We start from the raw sequence: 17,686 nt of genomic DNA, 5'->3' as shown, positions 1-17,686 counted from the left end.
CTTGTGGCCACACATCAGTGAATCTCTCCTTGCCAGACACCAGTCACATCTCTTCCCTAAATGCCTCTGGAAATGTGAGGTAAAGGAAAAAAAAAAAAAAGCCCCTAGAGCCAAAGAAGAAAACGAACATAATTAAAAATTAATTTCAGTATAATGATTTAAGCATCCCAGCACAACAGGCACCAGGCTGCTGTATGTTTGGCAACCTGGGGAAAACCTTTCGAATTCCCTGCCTTGGGGACTGTTGTCAGTTTTAATAAGTTTTACCCTGCAGCTGTGAGCAATGCTAATTGAACAGTACAATAAAGCCTACTTTTCACTGGGCAGAAGCACACTTGCCATAGGACCTTATGTCTCTGTCACCTTGCGCCACAGCTGAGGAGGAGATGGGATGTAAGATGCAGGTGGATCACTCACCTTGTCATGTCTCAGCTGAGGGGCAGCACCATTTCTGCCTGCCTGCAAAGCAAACACCTGGGAAAGATGTTCAGGATGGTTTGGCACTGGCTGAGCAAGCAGGGTGGCCAAGTCTCAGGGGCGAGTCCAGCACTCAGTCTCCACTAAGCCACAGACCTAAAGGCCACCAGCATTACTCTTTAGCCTTTTGCCTTTGTGAGTGCTACAGCAGCCATTGCTAAACTTTTTGAACCACAACAAAATGCTCATTCCTCCTCAAGACATGCACAAAACAAAGGATGTAAAAAGGCACGTGCCAGTGTCTTCTGCAGCTCAGTGTTGGCAATGCTAGTTGTGGACATACTGCACAGCTCCCAATTCTTTTTTCACTGGCTTTGCCAGATCCTAATCATCTTGTTTGCCTCTGCTCCTTCCTCCCAGATGCTCCATCTCCTGATCCCTTCCTTGAAGATTATGTGTCTCTTCCAAGATGTCAGCTGCTTGCCAGTCTCCTGTGTCCTGTTCCCTTCCAGTTTGCCTAGCGTCTGGCTTTCCTACAGGGTGGTTTTCAATATCTCCTCTGCTTACCTCATCAAAAGGTAAACTGGCCTTTCTCCTGAGGAAGCAGGGAGCAACAAGTACAAAGCATTGTTAGAAAGCTACTTCAACTCCATACTTTGCAATATATGCCCAGTACCTCACACAGGCAGTCAACTCAAGAGTGGAAGGTATCAGATACACAGCACCACAGTAGATCGAGAAACTCTGGCCAAGAACCTTGAAACAACTCCTTTCTCTTGTGAAAATCTTCATTGGGTCACATCTAAGCATCAGAAGCAGGACTGATGTTTAAGATCTTTTCTTCACCAACAAGCTGCAAATCAACCCACTCTGGAAGTATGAATGGGTGAGATGCACCCTTGTTCTGCGGAGCCACAGGCATGGACCAGATTTCCCTTTCCCAGCTCACCAGCCACCTCCTTGGCCTTGAAAAGCTTTCACAGTAGCAGGGGGAGAAGAAAAACAGAAAGCTGGCTAATCATGAGTTGCTTAATGAACTCAGATGCCTCCAGTTAACATTTCTTTGTATATTGCCTTGTCCCCACTGCACAGCTTTGTACGTTTTCAGGCTCAAGTTTGAAATAAGCCTGGTTAACCAGATAAGCCCTTCTCATCCAAACCTGCTCCCCAGAGAGCTCTGCAAGATGTTTAGACACAAACAGCTGCAGAAGAGAGCAGACTTTCTCTGAAGTTTATGATGGGGAGTGAGCAAAGCTGGGAGCTGGAGAAAGTACATCAGAAGCATGACAAGGACATCACATTGCATCACACCTTCAACAACTTTGTTCCTTAATAGTTTAATTAAATCAGACAGATGTAGAAATAACCGGGCAGTTCATCTGCATCTCACTGTGTGGCAGGGAAGGTATTGCCTTCCTCAGCCAATACATGGAAAACACACACTCTGACAGATGCCATTCACACTGGCAACGGCAACACCAGCACAGGACTATAGAACATTTTGCTGCATGAAAATGTTAACTGTTTTTGTGCCTGCACCAACTTTACTAATCTACAGACAACTTCTCAAAGTGATTTAACTTCATTCTCTTTTTGTTTGAAAAGTCCCATCGTGCCTACAGAACATGCTTAAGGCAGGATGGTACCATATGCTTGAACATCTTTAATAACCTGAACAAGGGCTTCATTACCAGAAAAGAGATGAAGGTCCTAGTGAATTATGTAGATCACCCCAGAGTACTACAAATAAAACCATTAAAGTGGCCTGCACCATCATCTATTTTGCATACATCTTCCATATCACAGAGGAAGTCTCTTTGAAATTACTGAGAGGAAGTTTTAAACATTTTATTGGGGCTATTTTTTTGAAACAGCCCTTTGCCTGCCAAGACAGGTCATAAATCAAAAATCAGCAGGGTCCAGGAAGAAAATACCCAGCTATCCAATGCTTAAAAGCACTCCTGAAACATACCTGGAGCTGATTTTTCTATGCATAAAAGCACCATGATCTGAAAGCCCTTTGGACCTAATAGGTTTAGAAATAAATTGAATTCTCTGCTGGAACATTTTCAGTCTTCAACAGCTCCTGCAATCCTGTACAGCCACAGAACAACAGACCTAAAAACTGTCAGACAAAGCTTGACACAATCTGTCATGGACACTGGGTCATAGGAAGAGGACAGATGGAGAGGGTGCATGCATGGGGGAGGAGGTAACATACCTGAAAGAAAGGAGAAAACATTTTTGTGACAGACTAATTTGTATTTTTTTCCTTAATGCATTTTAAAGCATACCTTTGTAACTGATGAAGAGACTGCAATATTAAAATAGCTCTGAAAATAAGTTACTGAGCAGAATACTGATGAAGTGGTCAGAAAGGCACAGCACTTTGCATTTAACACATGGCCCTGCCAATTATTCTCACCACAAACAAGAACACCAAAGATTTTTCTTCACGAAGGGGAAGGTTACACTAGAAGTTACTAAGAGGAAGGTGTTCCAGAACCTAATGTTTTTGTATCACACCATCTTGTCCTTGCTCTTCTGTATTCATCTCCTTTGAGGATGGAAGGCAGTCAAGGATGTTTCTGAAGAGTTTCCTGTGCTAAGTAAAGGTAATTTAGCACAGAAAACWTTCCACTCCTTATTCATTTCAATTTTTGCTTCTCCATGAAAGGTGGGGAAGAAAACATGTAGAGTTTTCTTTACACATTAGGGTAAGAATATTATTTTTGAAAGAAATTAGATCTCTCCTTGGAAAAAAGAACTGAAAACTTTCTAGATTATCATGAAGTTTGCTTTACTTTTACAATGTGAGCGAGGAAGACTGACAGGGAGATTGAAAACTTGTGTAAAACAGAACACAGCAGTGTTGTTTCAGAGATAGGTAACTGCAGGAAAAAAAAGCCACTTACTGCAGCTCATTACTGTGTTTGTTAAAGACACTGAGTAGATGAAGCTTATAGTTGACCAAATGAGATTTTGCCCAATAAAAAAACTTGTGCGCAAACACTGTGTAGAGAACCATAACAAGAACATTGATTGGTATGACTGGAGAATGAATGGGAACACAAGAGTATGGAAAGAATAGAAGGATCAGAAGGAAAAGCAGAAGGGTTATTAAGAATGACATGTGTTGATGGCACTTAGATTAGCAAGTCATGAAGATCCCAGTACATCTGCATACAGCTTTTCAGGACACCCAGGCTGGGAGACAAAGACAATGGATAAATCCTAATGATTCACAGAAATGGAAAGGAAGGAGAGACTGATCATAGCTAGCTCCCAAAGGGTACCAAACTGCACCTCTAAAACCAGCAACAGGGCTATGAACCTAAGAAGAACCCAGACAGCCTGAGGAGGACACAAAAGCTAGCATCCCTTGTCCCCATGTCCTCACAGGGAATCCTCAACAGACCTTCTGGGTACAAGTATCTTGGTGCCTGAATGCTGTGCAGACTTGTGGCATCTTGGTGATTGTGACTATGTGGGTATAAGAGTAAGCGAACAAGATGGTTCTGTTTTAAAATAGTCAATGTCCCTTCCTGTAAAGTTTTGCACTGAGCTTTCCAACATTGTAGAAACAAACACTGCAGAAACATTGCAACATCTACTCTATCATAGTTTCTGGCATCTCTCTTGAAAAACGCATGAAACCTGTTTGTTACATTAGAATTCCCTGCCCTTTAAGGTAGCTGGATCCTGAATGTCAAACCTTCTGCACCATGGTTATTTCTCATCCTACAAACACAGTGTACAACAATGTGTCAATCCCTGTAATCATTAAAAATCATTAGGTTCTTTCTGGAGGGAAAGAAGTTAGTCACATAATTTATGCAGTTTCTGTGGTTGAATTATCCCCTCTAATCTCCATTTTAAGACAACACTCAAGCAGTCATTGCATCATTTCTTTAGGATCCTGTGGAACAGAAACATAGTGCAACAGATTGGATAAGGCTAAAAAGGTAGAAGGGACCAACATAATTTTATCTCTGCCAGAGGAAACAGGAATGCACAGGCAATGCTGACAGGCAAACTATGGACTCTCTAGACTCTGTGGTAGAGCCATCCTGATGTGAGACATTAAAATTTTAAAACAGCAGCATTAAAGTAACAGGAAAGAGTCAATTGCAGATCAACCCTTAATTGCTTTAAGGCCAATAACTTTAACTGTGGTATTTTTCTAAGCTTAATTCACGTTCTTTTGTGGGGAGAGGGTGTAAGTCTTTTTAATGTTGCCATTTCTATTATGGCTTCCGAAGTGACTGATATGGGCTCCTTCTCAGTGACAGGATCCTACCCCTAGATGGGTCATTGTCCTCCATCAGGCTGCTGCTAGATCAAGTTTCCAGGGGACATCATCTTGAGCACTGCATTCAAACTCTTCAGTACACCATCTCTGTCACACCTTGAGGAACCAATTTAATGAGTAAGAGAAATTTTTATTGTTGCTTTGTAACATAAGATGAATAAATCCATGATTCCAATGAAAGCGACATAAGACAACTGGATAAAAGGAATGTGATGCAACTAAGCAATATTTTAAAATAAGGAGGCACAAGAATTTTTTTCTAAATGCCTCTTCCTATGATTTCCACAGCTTCATCTCACACAAACATTTGCATGGTCTACCAGTGCTAGGGCAGCTGGAAAGAACAGTATATTAGTTATCAACCACACTAGTGCAGGAGTGAAATCTTAGTCCATAAAGGTGGAAGGGTACAGAGTCAAAAAAAAAAAAAAAAAAGGACCTCTAGAGCAGGACATGGATCAAACACTTTCTCTTCTTTCTGGCTCTAATACCACAGACTAGGACTCCTTAAGGCAAGGCCAGGCCGAGCTGGAGGGCCTCCGCCTGTCCCAGCGAACATTCTGCACTGCATGCAGCATGAGAAAGAAGTACCCATACAGTCCTGCATGCTTCTGAATAAAACAGCACTTCCATTCAGTTCTCTTCAGGGACACTGATGCTGGCAATGGCCACAAGGAGAAGTGTGTTAGACTGAGGCAGGATCTCTCATCAAGGAGTTGCATGATGGGGAGAGCCGTGCCACTGGGATTTTCTAGGGAAAAAAAAAGCAAAAAAACCCGTAATATCCTTTGAGGCTGGAATGAGAGTCCCAAACAGCTGCTGAGCTTCCTGTCAGGCAGCTGGATTCATTTTAAGTATATGCCCTGCTTCTTCCTCAATCCCACATTCAGTAATTCTGTTCTTCCACCCAAAAACCCACCAGTGAGTAACTGAAAATAAAGCTATCTATAATGGTCTTGTGAGCTGTTCAGCTCTTCCATATCCCCAGAATGCACCAAGCCAATTAATTGAAAGGGATGCTTGAATAAGATCTCCTTTCCCTCCAGGGAGGGAGGCCTTTAAGTGCCTAACAGGCCCAGGTGACGCTGCTGGCAGTCCAGTTTACACAGTCCCACTGCATAAGGATGAAACTTTCCAACCTTCCCCCCTTGGCAGCTTCTTCTCACTGTCTTTTCTGAACTCACTGGCCTGGCTTTGCATTTGTTGGACCTTGGAGTGCCTGTGTGAAGATCAGTTTTTTCAGCTGATCCAGTTTATTGTGTCTTAGGGCATCTCGGATGGCACTGAAAAAGCTGAAGTAGTGCTGAAAGTTGTGCATCATGAGCAGGACACCAGCTAACAGCTCGTTGGTCACGAGGAGGTGATGAACGTAGGCTCGAGTATGCCTCTGACAACAGTAACAGGTGCATCCTTCCAGCAAGGGACCAAAATCATCCTGGTATCTAAGGAGGAAGTAACACTGGATAACATCAAAGGTAAGAAGACATGTTCAAGCAATAAAGAACATTCACAGTTACTATGTAGCCAGAGACCTAAGCCCCAAAGCCCTGAGGGCCTGAGTCCCATTGTTGTAAGATGTGTTGATATCCAACACCAGTGCCAATGACATGAAAGACTCAAATAGCATGCAGGACCTCACTATGGGGACAGAAGGCCACACACAAGTCAGGGGATAACTTTGACCACAACACAGGTAACAGAGGAGAGGAGCCTTATCTGTGCTTTCCCTGACAGAAAAGCTGCAACATGAGACTCACCTCACTAGATATCACATAGTCTATGGAGGAAGAAGCCATCAGAAACAAGGATTTACTGATTCCACTAGTCACAGAACAACTTGTTTCTGTATGCAGTATTCCCCTCTACCATGAGCTGCACTGTTCTCACAGAGTCAGGGAGAGGGGGAAGGACAAGCGGTAAAGCAGGCCAAAGTTTTTGTCAGGTATCTAGGTACCTTGCTCTGCATGTGCCCAAACTGAGTCAGAAAGTGTCCTCTACAATTGTTTAAAAAGATCTAGTGTCTCAAGATAACTCAAGTTAGATGCGGAAGAACAAAATGATCCTCAGACAGCCTTTGCTAGGCTTCTGTCTTTCAGCTGGAACATAACTATGGCCATAGTACTTCTGCTGCTACAGTGTTCAGAAAATCCCTGGCTTTAGGTCAGGCAAATGATGGTGCTTTCATTCATACACTACTGCCTGATATCAAGCTAGAACACTTGCCCAGCACTTTCCACTCAATGTCCAGAAGTATTTTCTTCAACACTTTTACATTTTGCGAGTCTCCCATCCAGCTACTGACCACGTGCAATCGAATACAGAGGACAAAAACCTTATATTTAGTGACAGAGCTGCAGATATCCTTCTCACAAACTCACATACCTTTTGTCCTTCAGAAATATCTCAAATGGTGTTATTTCTGGATCAGCTCTGGAGATTCCATCCTGGTCTTTTTCAGCATTGTTTTTCTCTGGGTCCTGGACCCCATTTTGTTTTAAAACTATTTAAAAATAAAAAGCCTTTTATCAACAGGCAGCAAGGGAAGAGAAAGGTTAGAAACCTGACACTAGATATTTCTGCTACTCTCTTGCCAGATAAGAGCTCTTGTCACAAGTTTCTGGAGAAGAGAAGGCTGAGAGGAGATCTTATCAACGTGTACAAGTATCTGAAGGGAGGGTGTCGAGAGGATGGGACCAGACTCTCTTCAGTGGTGCCGAGCGACAGGACACGAGGCAACAGTCACAAACTGAAACACAGACACTTCCATCTGAACATGAGGAAAAACTTTTTCACTGTGAGGGTGACAGAGCACTGGAACAGGTTGCCCAGAGAGGTTGTGGAGTCTCCTTCTCTGGAGATATTCAAAACACGCCCGGATGCAATCCTGTGCAATGTGCTCTAGGTGACCCTGCTTGAGCAGGGGGGTTGGACTAGATGATCTCCAGAGGTCCCTTTCCAACCTCAGCGATTCTGTGATTCTGTGTTTCCATCTCTTTCCCATACAGACCAACTATTTTCATTTAATTATCATAGGTGGTTGAGACAAATGCAGTTTTAGATTATCAAAATGGAAAGAGACAAGGGGAAACTGATCTACTAAACCTAATGAAGAGTTAGAACTGAAACAGCAGAACAACTTTTTGCTGCTCTGCTGAGCTGAATTCTTAATAAAATGTCAAAAATATTTCCAACCTGAACTTCATGCTGAATGGAATGCAATCACCTGAACAAATTGATTTTCTTGAGATTTTGTTAGAACAGACAGGCAACTCATTTGTATTCAATCATTCTACTTCCCACGCTGTCATCAGGCTGAGATTTGGATTTTTTTTGAACAGCTAGAATCAAGAGGCTGGTAGCACTGATGCAGAAGATATAGATTCCACATCTGCCTTTTCATCAGTCTACCTTAGACTAAGAAAATCATCCCATAATTTTGCAGGTTTGCATTTTTTTAGGCTTGTTCTTAAGTAGGAGATACCTCTGGAAACATCAATATTATTACTATTTGCACTATCCATGTCTACTGAGTGTTATACAGACACAGAACAAAGATTGTCCCAACCCCAGAATCCTACAGTTTTAAGAATAAGGTGAGACAAGGTAAAGAACAACAATGACAATTAAAAGAAAAAAAAAAGGCACAAAGAAACAGGATGTTCCATTCTGTTCAGCTGGCTTTGAGTTATCCAAGCATGAAAAGCCACTAGGTTCTACCCAGGAGGAAAAACGTAAAATGCTTTTCTGTATTAAAAACATTCACTAAGTCCACAGAAACATGACTGCTTGAAACACATTTGATGAGACCCATTTAAGCATCTACTTCATATCATAATGAGTTATAAATGCCTTATCTTCGTTCTGATATTAACTGATAAACACAAGAATGAGAGGAAAACTGTCCAAAGAAATAGGATCCCTAACTTTTGTCAGCTAGAAAGGAGAAGGAATTTCAAAAAATATCTTATTAAAACAAACATACACAGATTCAAACAATTCTAGAGACCAGGTATCATAGATTCCCCATTTAAATAGGTCCAGCTTTCACTGCTAAGGGTAACAGAAAATTTGCCAATGGTGTCAAACAAACAGTCCTACTGAGAGTTGATAAATACAGTCAAGTCTATAAAGACCTCTGTTCAATAAGTGTTTGAGAAATACTTAAGCATATTTTGGCTAACCAGAAATTCAGATCCCAGACTGAGGCCTAAAGATCTCTTCAGCAGATTTTCCCCCAGAATATGCAGCTTTCAAAAACAACACTTGACAGAAGTATTCCATTTTTCCTCAGTTGTTACTGCACTTACTTCAAGGACAGAATTCAACTACAGGATATTCTTCTAAAGCATAAAATATGCTTAGCACAATACCAGCTGACACAGCCAGGACTATAATGACCACTGAAAAGACCACCAAGAAGCTTACCTGCTGCTTCAGGATTGGGATGGTAGTCATAGCTGAAAGATAAGGCACAGCCTCGCTCTGTCACCTGGAAGGGAAAGAAGCTCTCAAAAATGTCCACTCCTCTTTCAATGCACTCGAGCACCTCATCTGGTTTGCCTATACCATGGATGATTCTGTAAGAGAAGCACAAAAAGACAGATTTAGAATATTCTGAGTAGAAGCAAGCAGGTATCTCAAGGAAAAGATACATGTCCAGCATATGTAGTTTAACCCAGCTGCTAAACAGAAGGCAGCTGGATACAACAGTCATCACTCAGAATCCTGTGCACTTCCATTTCCACACCGTCAGTCTACCCAGTACACGGCAACTGGCTTTTCCCTATCTCCCATTTGGAAGACAGCACTAATCCCTCATTTACTGAGGAAAACCTCATTGTGTTCATTATGTTTGAAGTGATTTCGTTTCTTTTACATGCACACAAATGCATTTAAGTTCAAGATTCACTTAACACTTACACCTTAGAACAGATATTTTCCTTAGTTATGTTTGTGCCTGTGTTAACTACCAGTTTCCAGATATAAGGACTCCTTTGCTTGGTAGCTGTTAGGAGACAGTCTAAAAGACTTGATCAGGAGCAGCAGTAGAAGGCTGGTCAAAGACACAAGTGCTTCAGGTGACAATCACATTGTACAGCACTTGGAGGACTGCCTGGAGGAGGATGCATTAATGAGAAATGCCTTTGAAAGAGGAAAAACTTCCTTGCTTTGTTTCTTCCTTCCTCTCTCCATCCTACCTGCTTAAATGCACCTTTTCACCCTCATTGATGCCCTTTATTCTCCAAAAGTAAGGATCTACCCAATAGCCTGGGCTGTAACATCTTCTGGGACATGGCGTTAAGAGCCAGGAAGAGCCCAGCTGGATTGCCATCAGTCAAATGTCTCTTAAGAGAGATCTTGCTGTTAGCCAAATTTAGCTGGCAGCTTCCCTGAGGGTGGGTGAAGCAGAAGAGAATATAGCAGCACCCGCTCTCCCGCAGGTGCATGGCTGTGCTAAAAGCAATAAAAGCTAATGTAGGGCAATGATCTAAACAGATAATTAGGAAAATACACAGGGGCTGATAAATGAAGTCACAAGGTGCCATTTTTAGTCACTTTTCTAAGTACTCCAATTAAATTGATGAGCACAGAATATGGATGGGAGAAGATTTACGGCATGAGTTCCTCATGTTTCATGCTCCCACAACAGGAACAAAATGATACTCAATAGTTAAAAAAGTAGCTCTGCATTTGTGATCAAAACCCTGAATAAAACTTATCTTTGTATAGGTAAGGACAAAGATTCGATCTTGCAAATGTTTTGCTGCTATTGAAAAGGAAAATTTTTACCACAAGACTTCAGTGTCTTTAGAGATCTGAAAGGACCTGAAGATTACTTTTATAAGATCATTTCACCATCACACAAAAAACGGTAATTTCTTGGGTGAAATACATTAAGTTTTTGTCTTCTAAAAATTTCCACACTGGGGTAGAACACAGCTGCAAAACAGTTTCTCCAGGCAAAACTGCAAGGCTGATTTATGAAAGCAGGATTGTCTGAAATTTGCATAAGGTATGTACAAGACCCCCTAAGGCTAACCAGCTTGCTTCTTACAGAGAGGTCAGGAACACTTGTCTTAACCAGACAAGCAAACTACTTGACAGATGAGGCAGATGCACTGGTTGCCACTAAGGTTAGCTGAGCAGATTGGACTCTAATGTTCCCAGGGGACCTTTTTAAAGTAGCTCAGCCAGACAGGATGCAACAACACAGCAAACCTCCTAATCGTCAGGAAAATTCAAACCCCAGGCACTGGTAAGGATGAACAAATCGCAACATCAGACACATGCTTTGGAATTTAATTTCCTTTTGAACACCATTAAGTCAGAGCATTGCTCAGCTAACAGAGGGCAGCACAGCTACAGAAAGACGACCAAGCCCAAGTCAGTCCCTGCAGGAGATGAAAAGAAAAGCACCTGTCCAAGAGCAGTAGTAACAGAAGCAGTGAAAGCAATCCAGAACACAAAAAAGCCAGGAAGCTCAACCCAGTGCTACCAATTCCCCCACCTCTGAACCACTAGCAATCATTAGAACACACTTTTTGGAAGTCTTCAGTTCCTGTCAGTCATTTGTAAGAGTCAAATATGCTGTTCCTACTGTCCAGGCTCTGGTATGGATCAGATGGGCACAAACCACCACTCAGAATATACTACAAACCCCATATTATGCCAATCTAACCAGAGAATACAGTTATTTTGGACGAGGCTGTACTAACTCTGGAAATTCACAGGCTCAGTGCCTCAGGCACTAGATCAGAGCTGGCTGCCATGTGACCATGTAAGCACTTGCTCATTCTGTCAGCACCACTCTCTGCTCTCCTTCAGTTCAGACTGGAGAGAGCTGGAACAATGACAGTTTTTCTATGGAAATAAGAGGTTCCCTGTAGAATGGGTTGATAGTAATGTTGTTGGTTTTTTTAGCTGAACTTCAAGTAAACCATGGTCTCAGAGGTCTAAAGTGAACAGCCCAGGCATATCCTGCCTGTAATTCTACCTAAAGAAAATAAAGATTTGAACTCAAATCTTGATTATTCCCCAAACATGGGGAATACTCGCATCTACACTGCGGGCACAGCTCAGTGCCAGTTACAGCTAAAAACTGAGATGAGGGTTGAAGTCTGCAGCCTGAAGTGGCAGAGGATACCCAGCCTGGCACTCATATGGTGCTGTGCAAGAGAATCCTACAGTGATATCGCACAGCAGCCTGCAGACTCTCATAATAGGATGGATGGACTTCCTGCAATGTCACCCACACAACTTACCTTGGTTTGTCTTCTGGGAGCTCTGCTGTGACAGAAGCTATCAGCTTCAACTTGGTCTCCTTGGCAATGGCACGTCCCTGGAAGCCATCTAGCAGAAAGCCACCCACAGGTCGCTTGGCAGTCTCCCTGGCTGATCTGAGCCTCTCTTCCAAGATATCTCCACCTTCAATCGCCCCAATCATTACACTCCCTTGTAGTTCCTGGTCCAGGAGAAAGCTACAGATGTTAGAGAATGCTCTGCCGAAGACATCCAAAGCATCTCCTCACAGCCCTGCTACTTAAACCCTGCTTTCCAAAGAACCTTTCAGAGCTGTGGTGTTTCACCCCAAGTGGGATGAGCCCCCACACAACACAGCAAAGTCCAGGTGTAACACAGGGGTGGGATTAAGAGAAAGCATATTCTGCTCCTGACTCTGACACTAAATCACTGAGAATTTTGTGTTGTTCTTTCCACCTCCCTACAGGAGACAGTAATTACAGATCATCTTTGTATGCTGCTTTTTGTATACACCCCTCAGCACTACAGGAATGCAAGGTGTCTGAGCAGAATGCAAAGCAGGTTCTATTACCCTGGCTGCCACACACCAGAGCTCACACTGAATTGCTTTTCAAGGGACACAAATATCAGTTCCTGTCACAAACACTCCTTGCCACTACAGACCCAGACATGTCCCCTTTCATCAAAAGGGGGGGATGTCTCAGACCTGCTGGAGGAAAGAAGGAATAGCACTGGCAAATCCTGCCAAGTCCTCCCTCACCTGGTACTGGGGGGATTTCAGAGCAAATCAAAGCTCTAAAGGGTTAGAACATGAGTTGTCCCAATCTGAATGAGAAGATCCTGCTTTGGCCAGGATATGGCATGAAGGTAAGTGAAAAACATCCACTTGAGTCCAAAAGCAGAATAAAATAAGAAACAGTTCCCCACAAACGGTAGAGAAAAGTGCCCTGGAGCAGGAGATAAGTTATAAGAGAAGAGAGTGGCATAAAAAACCCCCAGGGTGCTACCGATCATGCCTCCTCCAAGACTGTCACTGGGCATCCCCTGATAATGTGTGACAAGATTTCCTACTAAATCACATCCTTCGACTGGCCTAAGGTGCAACACAGACTGAAAAGCAGCTGCCTTGCAGCTCCCGCAGATATTTTGGGGACCTTACCGGTGATTTCTCCAGCAGCTGAAGGCATACATCCAGGAAGGAAAGAGACCTATCCACAGATTTCTTGGCCCTTTTCCTACTGACTTCCCCAGAAACGGTGTCTCCATCGGAGATGCACTGAAACCAGTCTGGCTTGATGGCACGCTGTATGTCCATGAACTTGGAAGGTGTCATTTCCATGCGCCCTGAATTCCCCCACAGGGACACTGTCTGTCAAGGAATAACAGGGATGAACGTTTGTGGCAAAGGTTAACAGACCTTGAGGGTCAAAAGAGAGGAGGGGTCTGGTAAAATACCAGATACTGGAATGACACTTTGTAGATAAGCTCTCCAGGAGCATGGCTCAGACCATCAGGTGCCCTTGACACAAGGAAAGGAAGGAGATTAGTGGCTGAGTTGGGATTTCTGGGATGTTCTTTGATGAAACCATCATACACATCTGCTTCTCCCTTTTTTCCTTTGGGCATCTCCCCTTTCACACACAATGACTACTTAAGGGTGTTAGGGAGTCAGAGAGAGCAGCTGGCCTATCATCACCCAAATTAGCGGCAGAAGTAAAAAAAACAATAAAGATTTCATTCCTCTCAAACTTGTCACTCCATTAATGGCCACAAAGGTTGCAATGGGAAATATAGCTTGCTAATATTCTGTCTACAGAAACACTACATTACAGAAATGCCAGAAGGAATGAGCTAATTCCTCTTCTGAGCAGTGAATTCTCACAATCCACGTGAATATATAGGTATGTATATTTAAAGCACACAGACACACTGGGAAAAACACAGAAACACGTTACACAATTTAATCTTAGCACCCAGTGCTATTTTAAATCTCAAATCCAATCACCCAGGAAAGGATTGAAAAACCGTGTGGAGAAGAAAAACACGGCCTCGAAATCCAGCAAGCTAAGAAATGGCAGGTGTTCTTTAGGACTGTAATAAAATTAAGTCTCCTCACAGGCTTTCCATGTTGTGTGCATACATGGGTCCCATCTTCCATCATTACCCCCACAAAAGATTTTAGAGCAAGACAAAAGCAACTGGGCAGAGTGGTTAAGTTATATGAATGCATCTGGACTAGCAAATGTCACTATTCAATTCACTTACTGGAATTCACTTACATTCAACTACCGGAGCCCCTGCAACTATGCAAGAAGCTACCATGCTTCATCCTGTTCTGTGGAATCTCTAATTAGCTTGTGTGTGCAGCTTGGCAGTTCCTTCTGTTGCGTTATTGTTAGTCTTGTGACACTGTGGCGCTGAACTTTTAAGGGAGCATTCAAGCAGGCTCAAGTCTGGGCTTGAGTCATTCAGAAGCTAGTTCTTTTTGTTTGCAACTCCATTAGTGATTTTTTTAAACTGGGAAAGGTTTTCAACCATCAGAAATACAAGTGTTGTGGGGGCTTTTCTGTACAGCGAGGATTTAAATGAATTCTCCTGGCATACACCAGAGACCAGATTAAACAGTACAGTTCTCATGCATACAATTCACAAAGCAAATCTGATCAGCTGGTGCAAAAAATATGAATGGAGCAATTATTTTTTGTCTGGTCTCCAGAGAAAACAAAAGGATTGTGCAGTTACACTGTGTGTCTGTCCATCCATCTCTCCTGATTACTTTTGGCCCTCACCAGCTAATTTTAACTATATAGGAGTAAGACAGAGACAAACAGACAGAAAGACAGAGAAAAGTCTTTCAAGTAATTACATTTCCATAAGTTTTCCATAAAAAGTAGCAACCCCAAAGGAAAGAGATCCCCCAAAATGCAGCAGTTATACACTGTTCTGCAGTAGCATGCTGATCAGTCAGTATCTGCTGCCTCTTACATGATGGGGGTGTCAAGGAGCAGCTAGAGAAGGTAGGAAGAAAGTCAGAGCTATTAGAGCCCTGACACAAAGCCTAATGAAATCTGATTACCTACATTCTGCTCTCCAGAGGAAAAACTTGCTTTCAATAAGTACAATAGTCATGCCACTAAAGCCCTAGATAGCTTAAAGAACTAAAGAGCTTTATACCATGGTTATTTAAATCCAGCCTGTGTCATACAGAGCAGAGCTTTCTGTTCCATGGCTTTCAAACTTTCGTAAGCACATGTCAGCACAGATCCAGCTGCAGAAGGACAACTTACTGGCCTTGCAACTTGGCAACAAAAATCCTCACCAGCTTCAAGAAAAGCAGAATCAAGCCTGCAACATCCAGGCTTAGATCACCATTAGTATCCCATAGCTGCACAATGGTGAAACAAGCTGCAGGTAATTCCTTTCTTGCTAAGGGACAGGATTCAGCCTGGTTCCCAGCAGCAAAGAATATACACTGCCAAAACCCAGCCTGTTGGTAGTTACCCTCTGTCACTCAGTACCCCTTCACCACATGCGACCATACCCAAACAGGCCTCAGGACTGACCACATCCAAGCCAGCACCAGGAATGCCACCAGGAACAGCCCCTCCAGGCCACAGCCATGGCAGGGAGTGTGTGACAGACTGCACAGGGAATGCACATGCCTGTGGGATGCAACTGGCAAAGGCCTGTAAAACTACCCACTTCTGGGCCGCTGAGCCACTTTCCTGCAGAAATGTTATATTCTTCCCCTTTGTAGACCTCTAGCGAACTGTAAACCCAGACATATAGGATTCCAAGTTTATTGCTTAAGAGTGTAATCACTGTAAGCTCAACATATAAGCCAAGACATACACATTTCTTTTTACTACCATATATTAACCACAACAACATGAAAGCCTAGAGCTCTCATTCCTATCCGAAATTGCCACTTAGCTGTTCAGGAACCCAGAGAACAGACTGTCAAGTAAGAAAATGTCCAGCTTCATCAAGTTGGAGGTATGAGCATGTAAATGACATTTTGCTCTGTGCAGAGTTATTTTTCTATATGCATGAACATCATCTTGTGGCAGTTTCAGCACATCCACACAGATGAGTGAGACAGACTGCCAGTTTTCTTATGGGAACTTAAAGTGGACACTTTCAAGGCTTTACAATGACTATACCTTGTTAGTGTTGTAGCCAGAGGGACAGGGAGCAACCGGGTCTTGGAGGGAGCAGTACAGCACTGTGTCCGGCATACCTGGGAACAAAGATACAGAGTAGAGTTTTGTGAACAAAAACATAGCTAATGCAAAGACATTGTTTGTAAATACACGAAAGGAAATAGGGTATCCCACAAATAAGCACATGCATTCTTCTGCAGGATTGACAAAGAAAGATATTGCTCATTTGAGCTCTCAGCAACAAAGACAGACTTCTGCCCCAGCTTTATTGACTGCAAGGAGGAGAGGGCAGCAATGGGACAAACCATAAAATAACACCCTTTGGTTCTACAAGCTACATAGGTCCTTCGAGATTTTATTTATGTTTCTTCTTGATTAATGCTCCTCCTAGTATAATTTGCCAGACATGATAGCTGATTCACTTGACCACTCAACTGACACAGTGGGAAAATCTGACATTTGACAGTCTAAATTGATGAAAAGTCTCAAGCCTAAGATTTTGAAAAAAGGACATCATATAGTGAGAGAACATATCAGCTACAGAAATGAGAAATGTATCATCCTCACTAGATTAGAGGTTTCAAACATCATACAGTATGTCTCAATGCCACGCAGTCTTCCCTTCACAAATAGTCACTGCAATTGTTAAAGCCTTGGAGAAGTTCCAGGTAAAAGGGATTTCAAATCATCTTGAATGAATAAACTGTCCCAATCCAGTCAAAGCTTCTTGAAAGTTGGGCATCCTGTGTATCTCCCTGGACACACATGCAAACACACACACACATTACCTATAAATTTTGCAGCTCCTTCTTTATATTCTTCCAGGACCTCATGAAGTTCTGCCCTGCATCCAGACATAGAAACATATTATCTAAGCAAACAACTATCAAGAAAAATAGGTGGCTGCATAATCATGACTTCCCTTTCCTTACTTACATGTTGCCTGAATTTGGATTGGGTTAGGTGCCAAGAGTTACCATCTAGCTACCAGGCAGTGAAGTAGGGACTAGCAAAACTAAACAGCAGAGGCTCAGAGCTCAAGAATGACAGCTTACAAACTGGGATGCTAATAATGCTGCGGCAAGACAGCAAGTTTTTACCCACGCTGACCAGGCAGAGTCCTGCTGGAGACCCTCAGGCCATAATGTGCCCCCTCAGCGGGACCTTCTGGATGGCGTTACTCACGCGCATCACCTGGCAGCTAGGTGAGGCAGGGAAGGGGGAAAGCAGGGAGGAGGCCCTTCCAAGAAGCTTTATGAGCTTAACTTTTCCTTTCAGTTTCCACTTCGCCGATTTTAAGGGCTTTGACCTTCTATAAAGCCGATTATTCGGAAGCAAAGCCAGAGAGAAGGTTATCAAGCTGTTCAGAGGGCTTCGGCCCAAACAGGCCCGGAGACTGCGCAGCCCTCCGGGCCCCGCACCAGCCCCCTCCCACCCCGCGGCGCCGCGACGGCGCGGCGCGCTGCCCCGCGGTACTCACAGGGCGGGCAGGGTGAGCTGCGCCACGGCGGGCACGCCGCGCACGGCCCGCAGC

At 43.2% G+C, this 17,686-nt stretch overlaps 1 protein-coding gene across 3 annotated transcripts; it reads right to left on the bottom strand.

The window, feature by feature from the left end:
• Window positions 1–4,838: 4,838 nt before the first annotated feature.
• On the bottom strand, window positions 4,839–17,680 carry QTRT2 (queuine tRNA-ribosyltransferase accessory subunit 2). Of its 3 annotated transcripts, XM_026082584.1 has the most exons (9): window positions 17,633–17,680; window positions 16,941–16,996; window positions 16,153–16,229; window positions 13,149–13,358; window positions 11,992–12,191; window positions 9,155–9,306; window positions 7,112–7,229; window positions 5,914–6,171; window positions 4,839–5,480 (listed from the first exon to the last, which is right to left on the bottom strand). In XM_026082584.1, the coding sequence occupies exons 3-9, from the start codon at window positions 16,225–16,227 to the stop codon at window positions 5,438–5,440; spliced, it is 1,056 nt and encodes a 351-aa protein (XP_025938369.1). In that variant the 5' UTR covers window positions 16,228–16,229; window positions 16,941–16,996; window positions 17,633–17,680; the 3' UTR covers window positions 4,839–5,437. The 3 variants fall into 3 exon arrangements, with proteins under 3 accessions (XP_025938369.1, XP_025938367.1, XP_025938368.1); XM_026082582.1 differs by lacking the exon at window positions 17,633–17,680 and having other exon boundaries at window positions 16,941–17,475; XM_026082583.1 differs by lacking the exons at window positions 4,839–5,480; window positions 17,633–17,680 and having other exon boundaries at window positions 5,991–6,188; window positions 16,941–17,479.
• Window positions 17,681–17,686: the final 6 nt, after the last annotated feature.

This window comes from Apteryx rowi, unplaced genomic scaffold (genome assembly GCF_003343035.1).
Source record: "Apteryx rowi isolate R43461 unplaced genomic scaffold, aptRow1 scaffold_581, whole genome shotgun sequence".
Lineage (NCBI taxonomy): Eukaryota > Metazoa > Chordata > Aves > Apterygiformes > Apterygidae > Apteryx > Apteryx rowi.
Note: the sequence above shows the minus strand (reverse complement) of the source record. Positions and strands in the feature narration are given on the sequence as shown.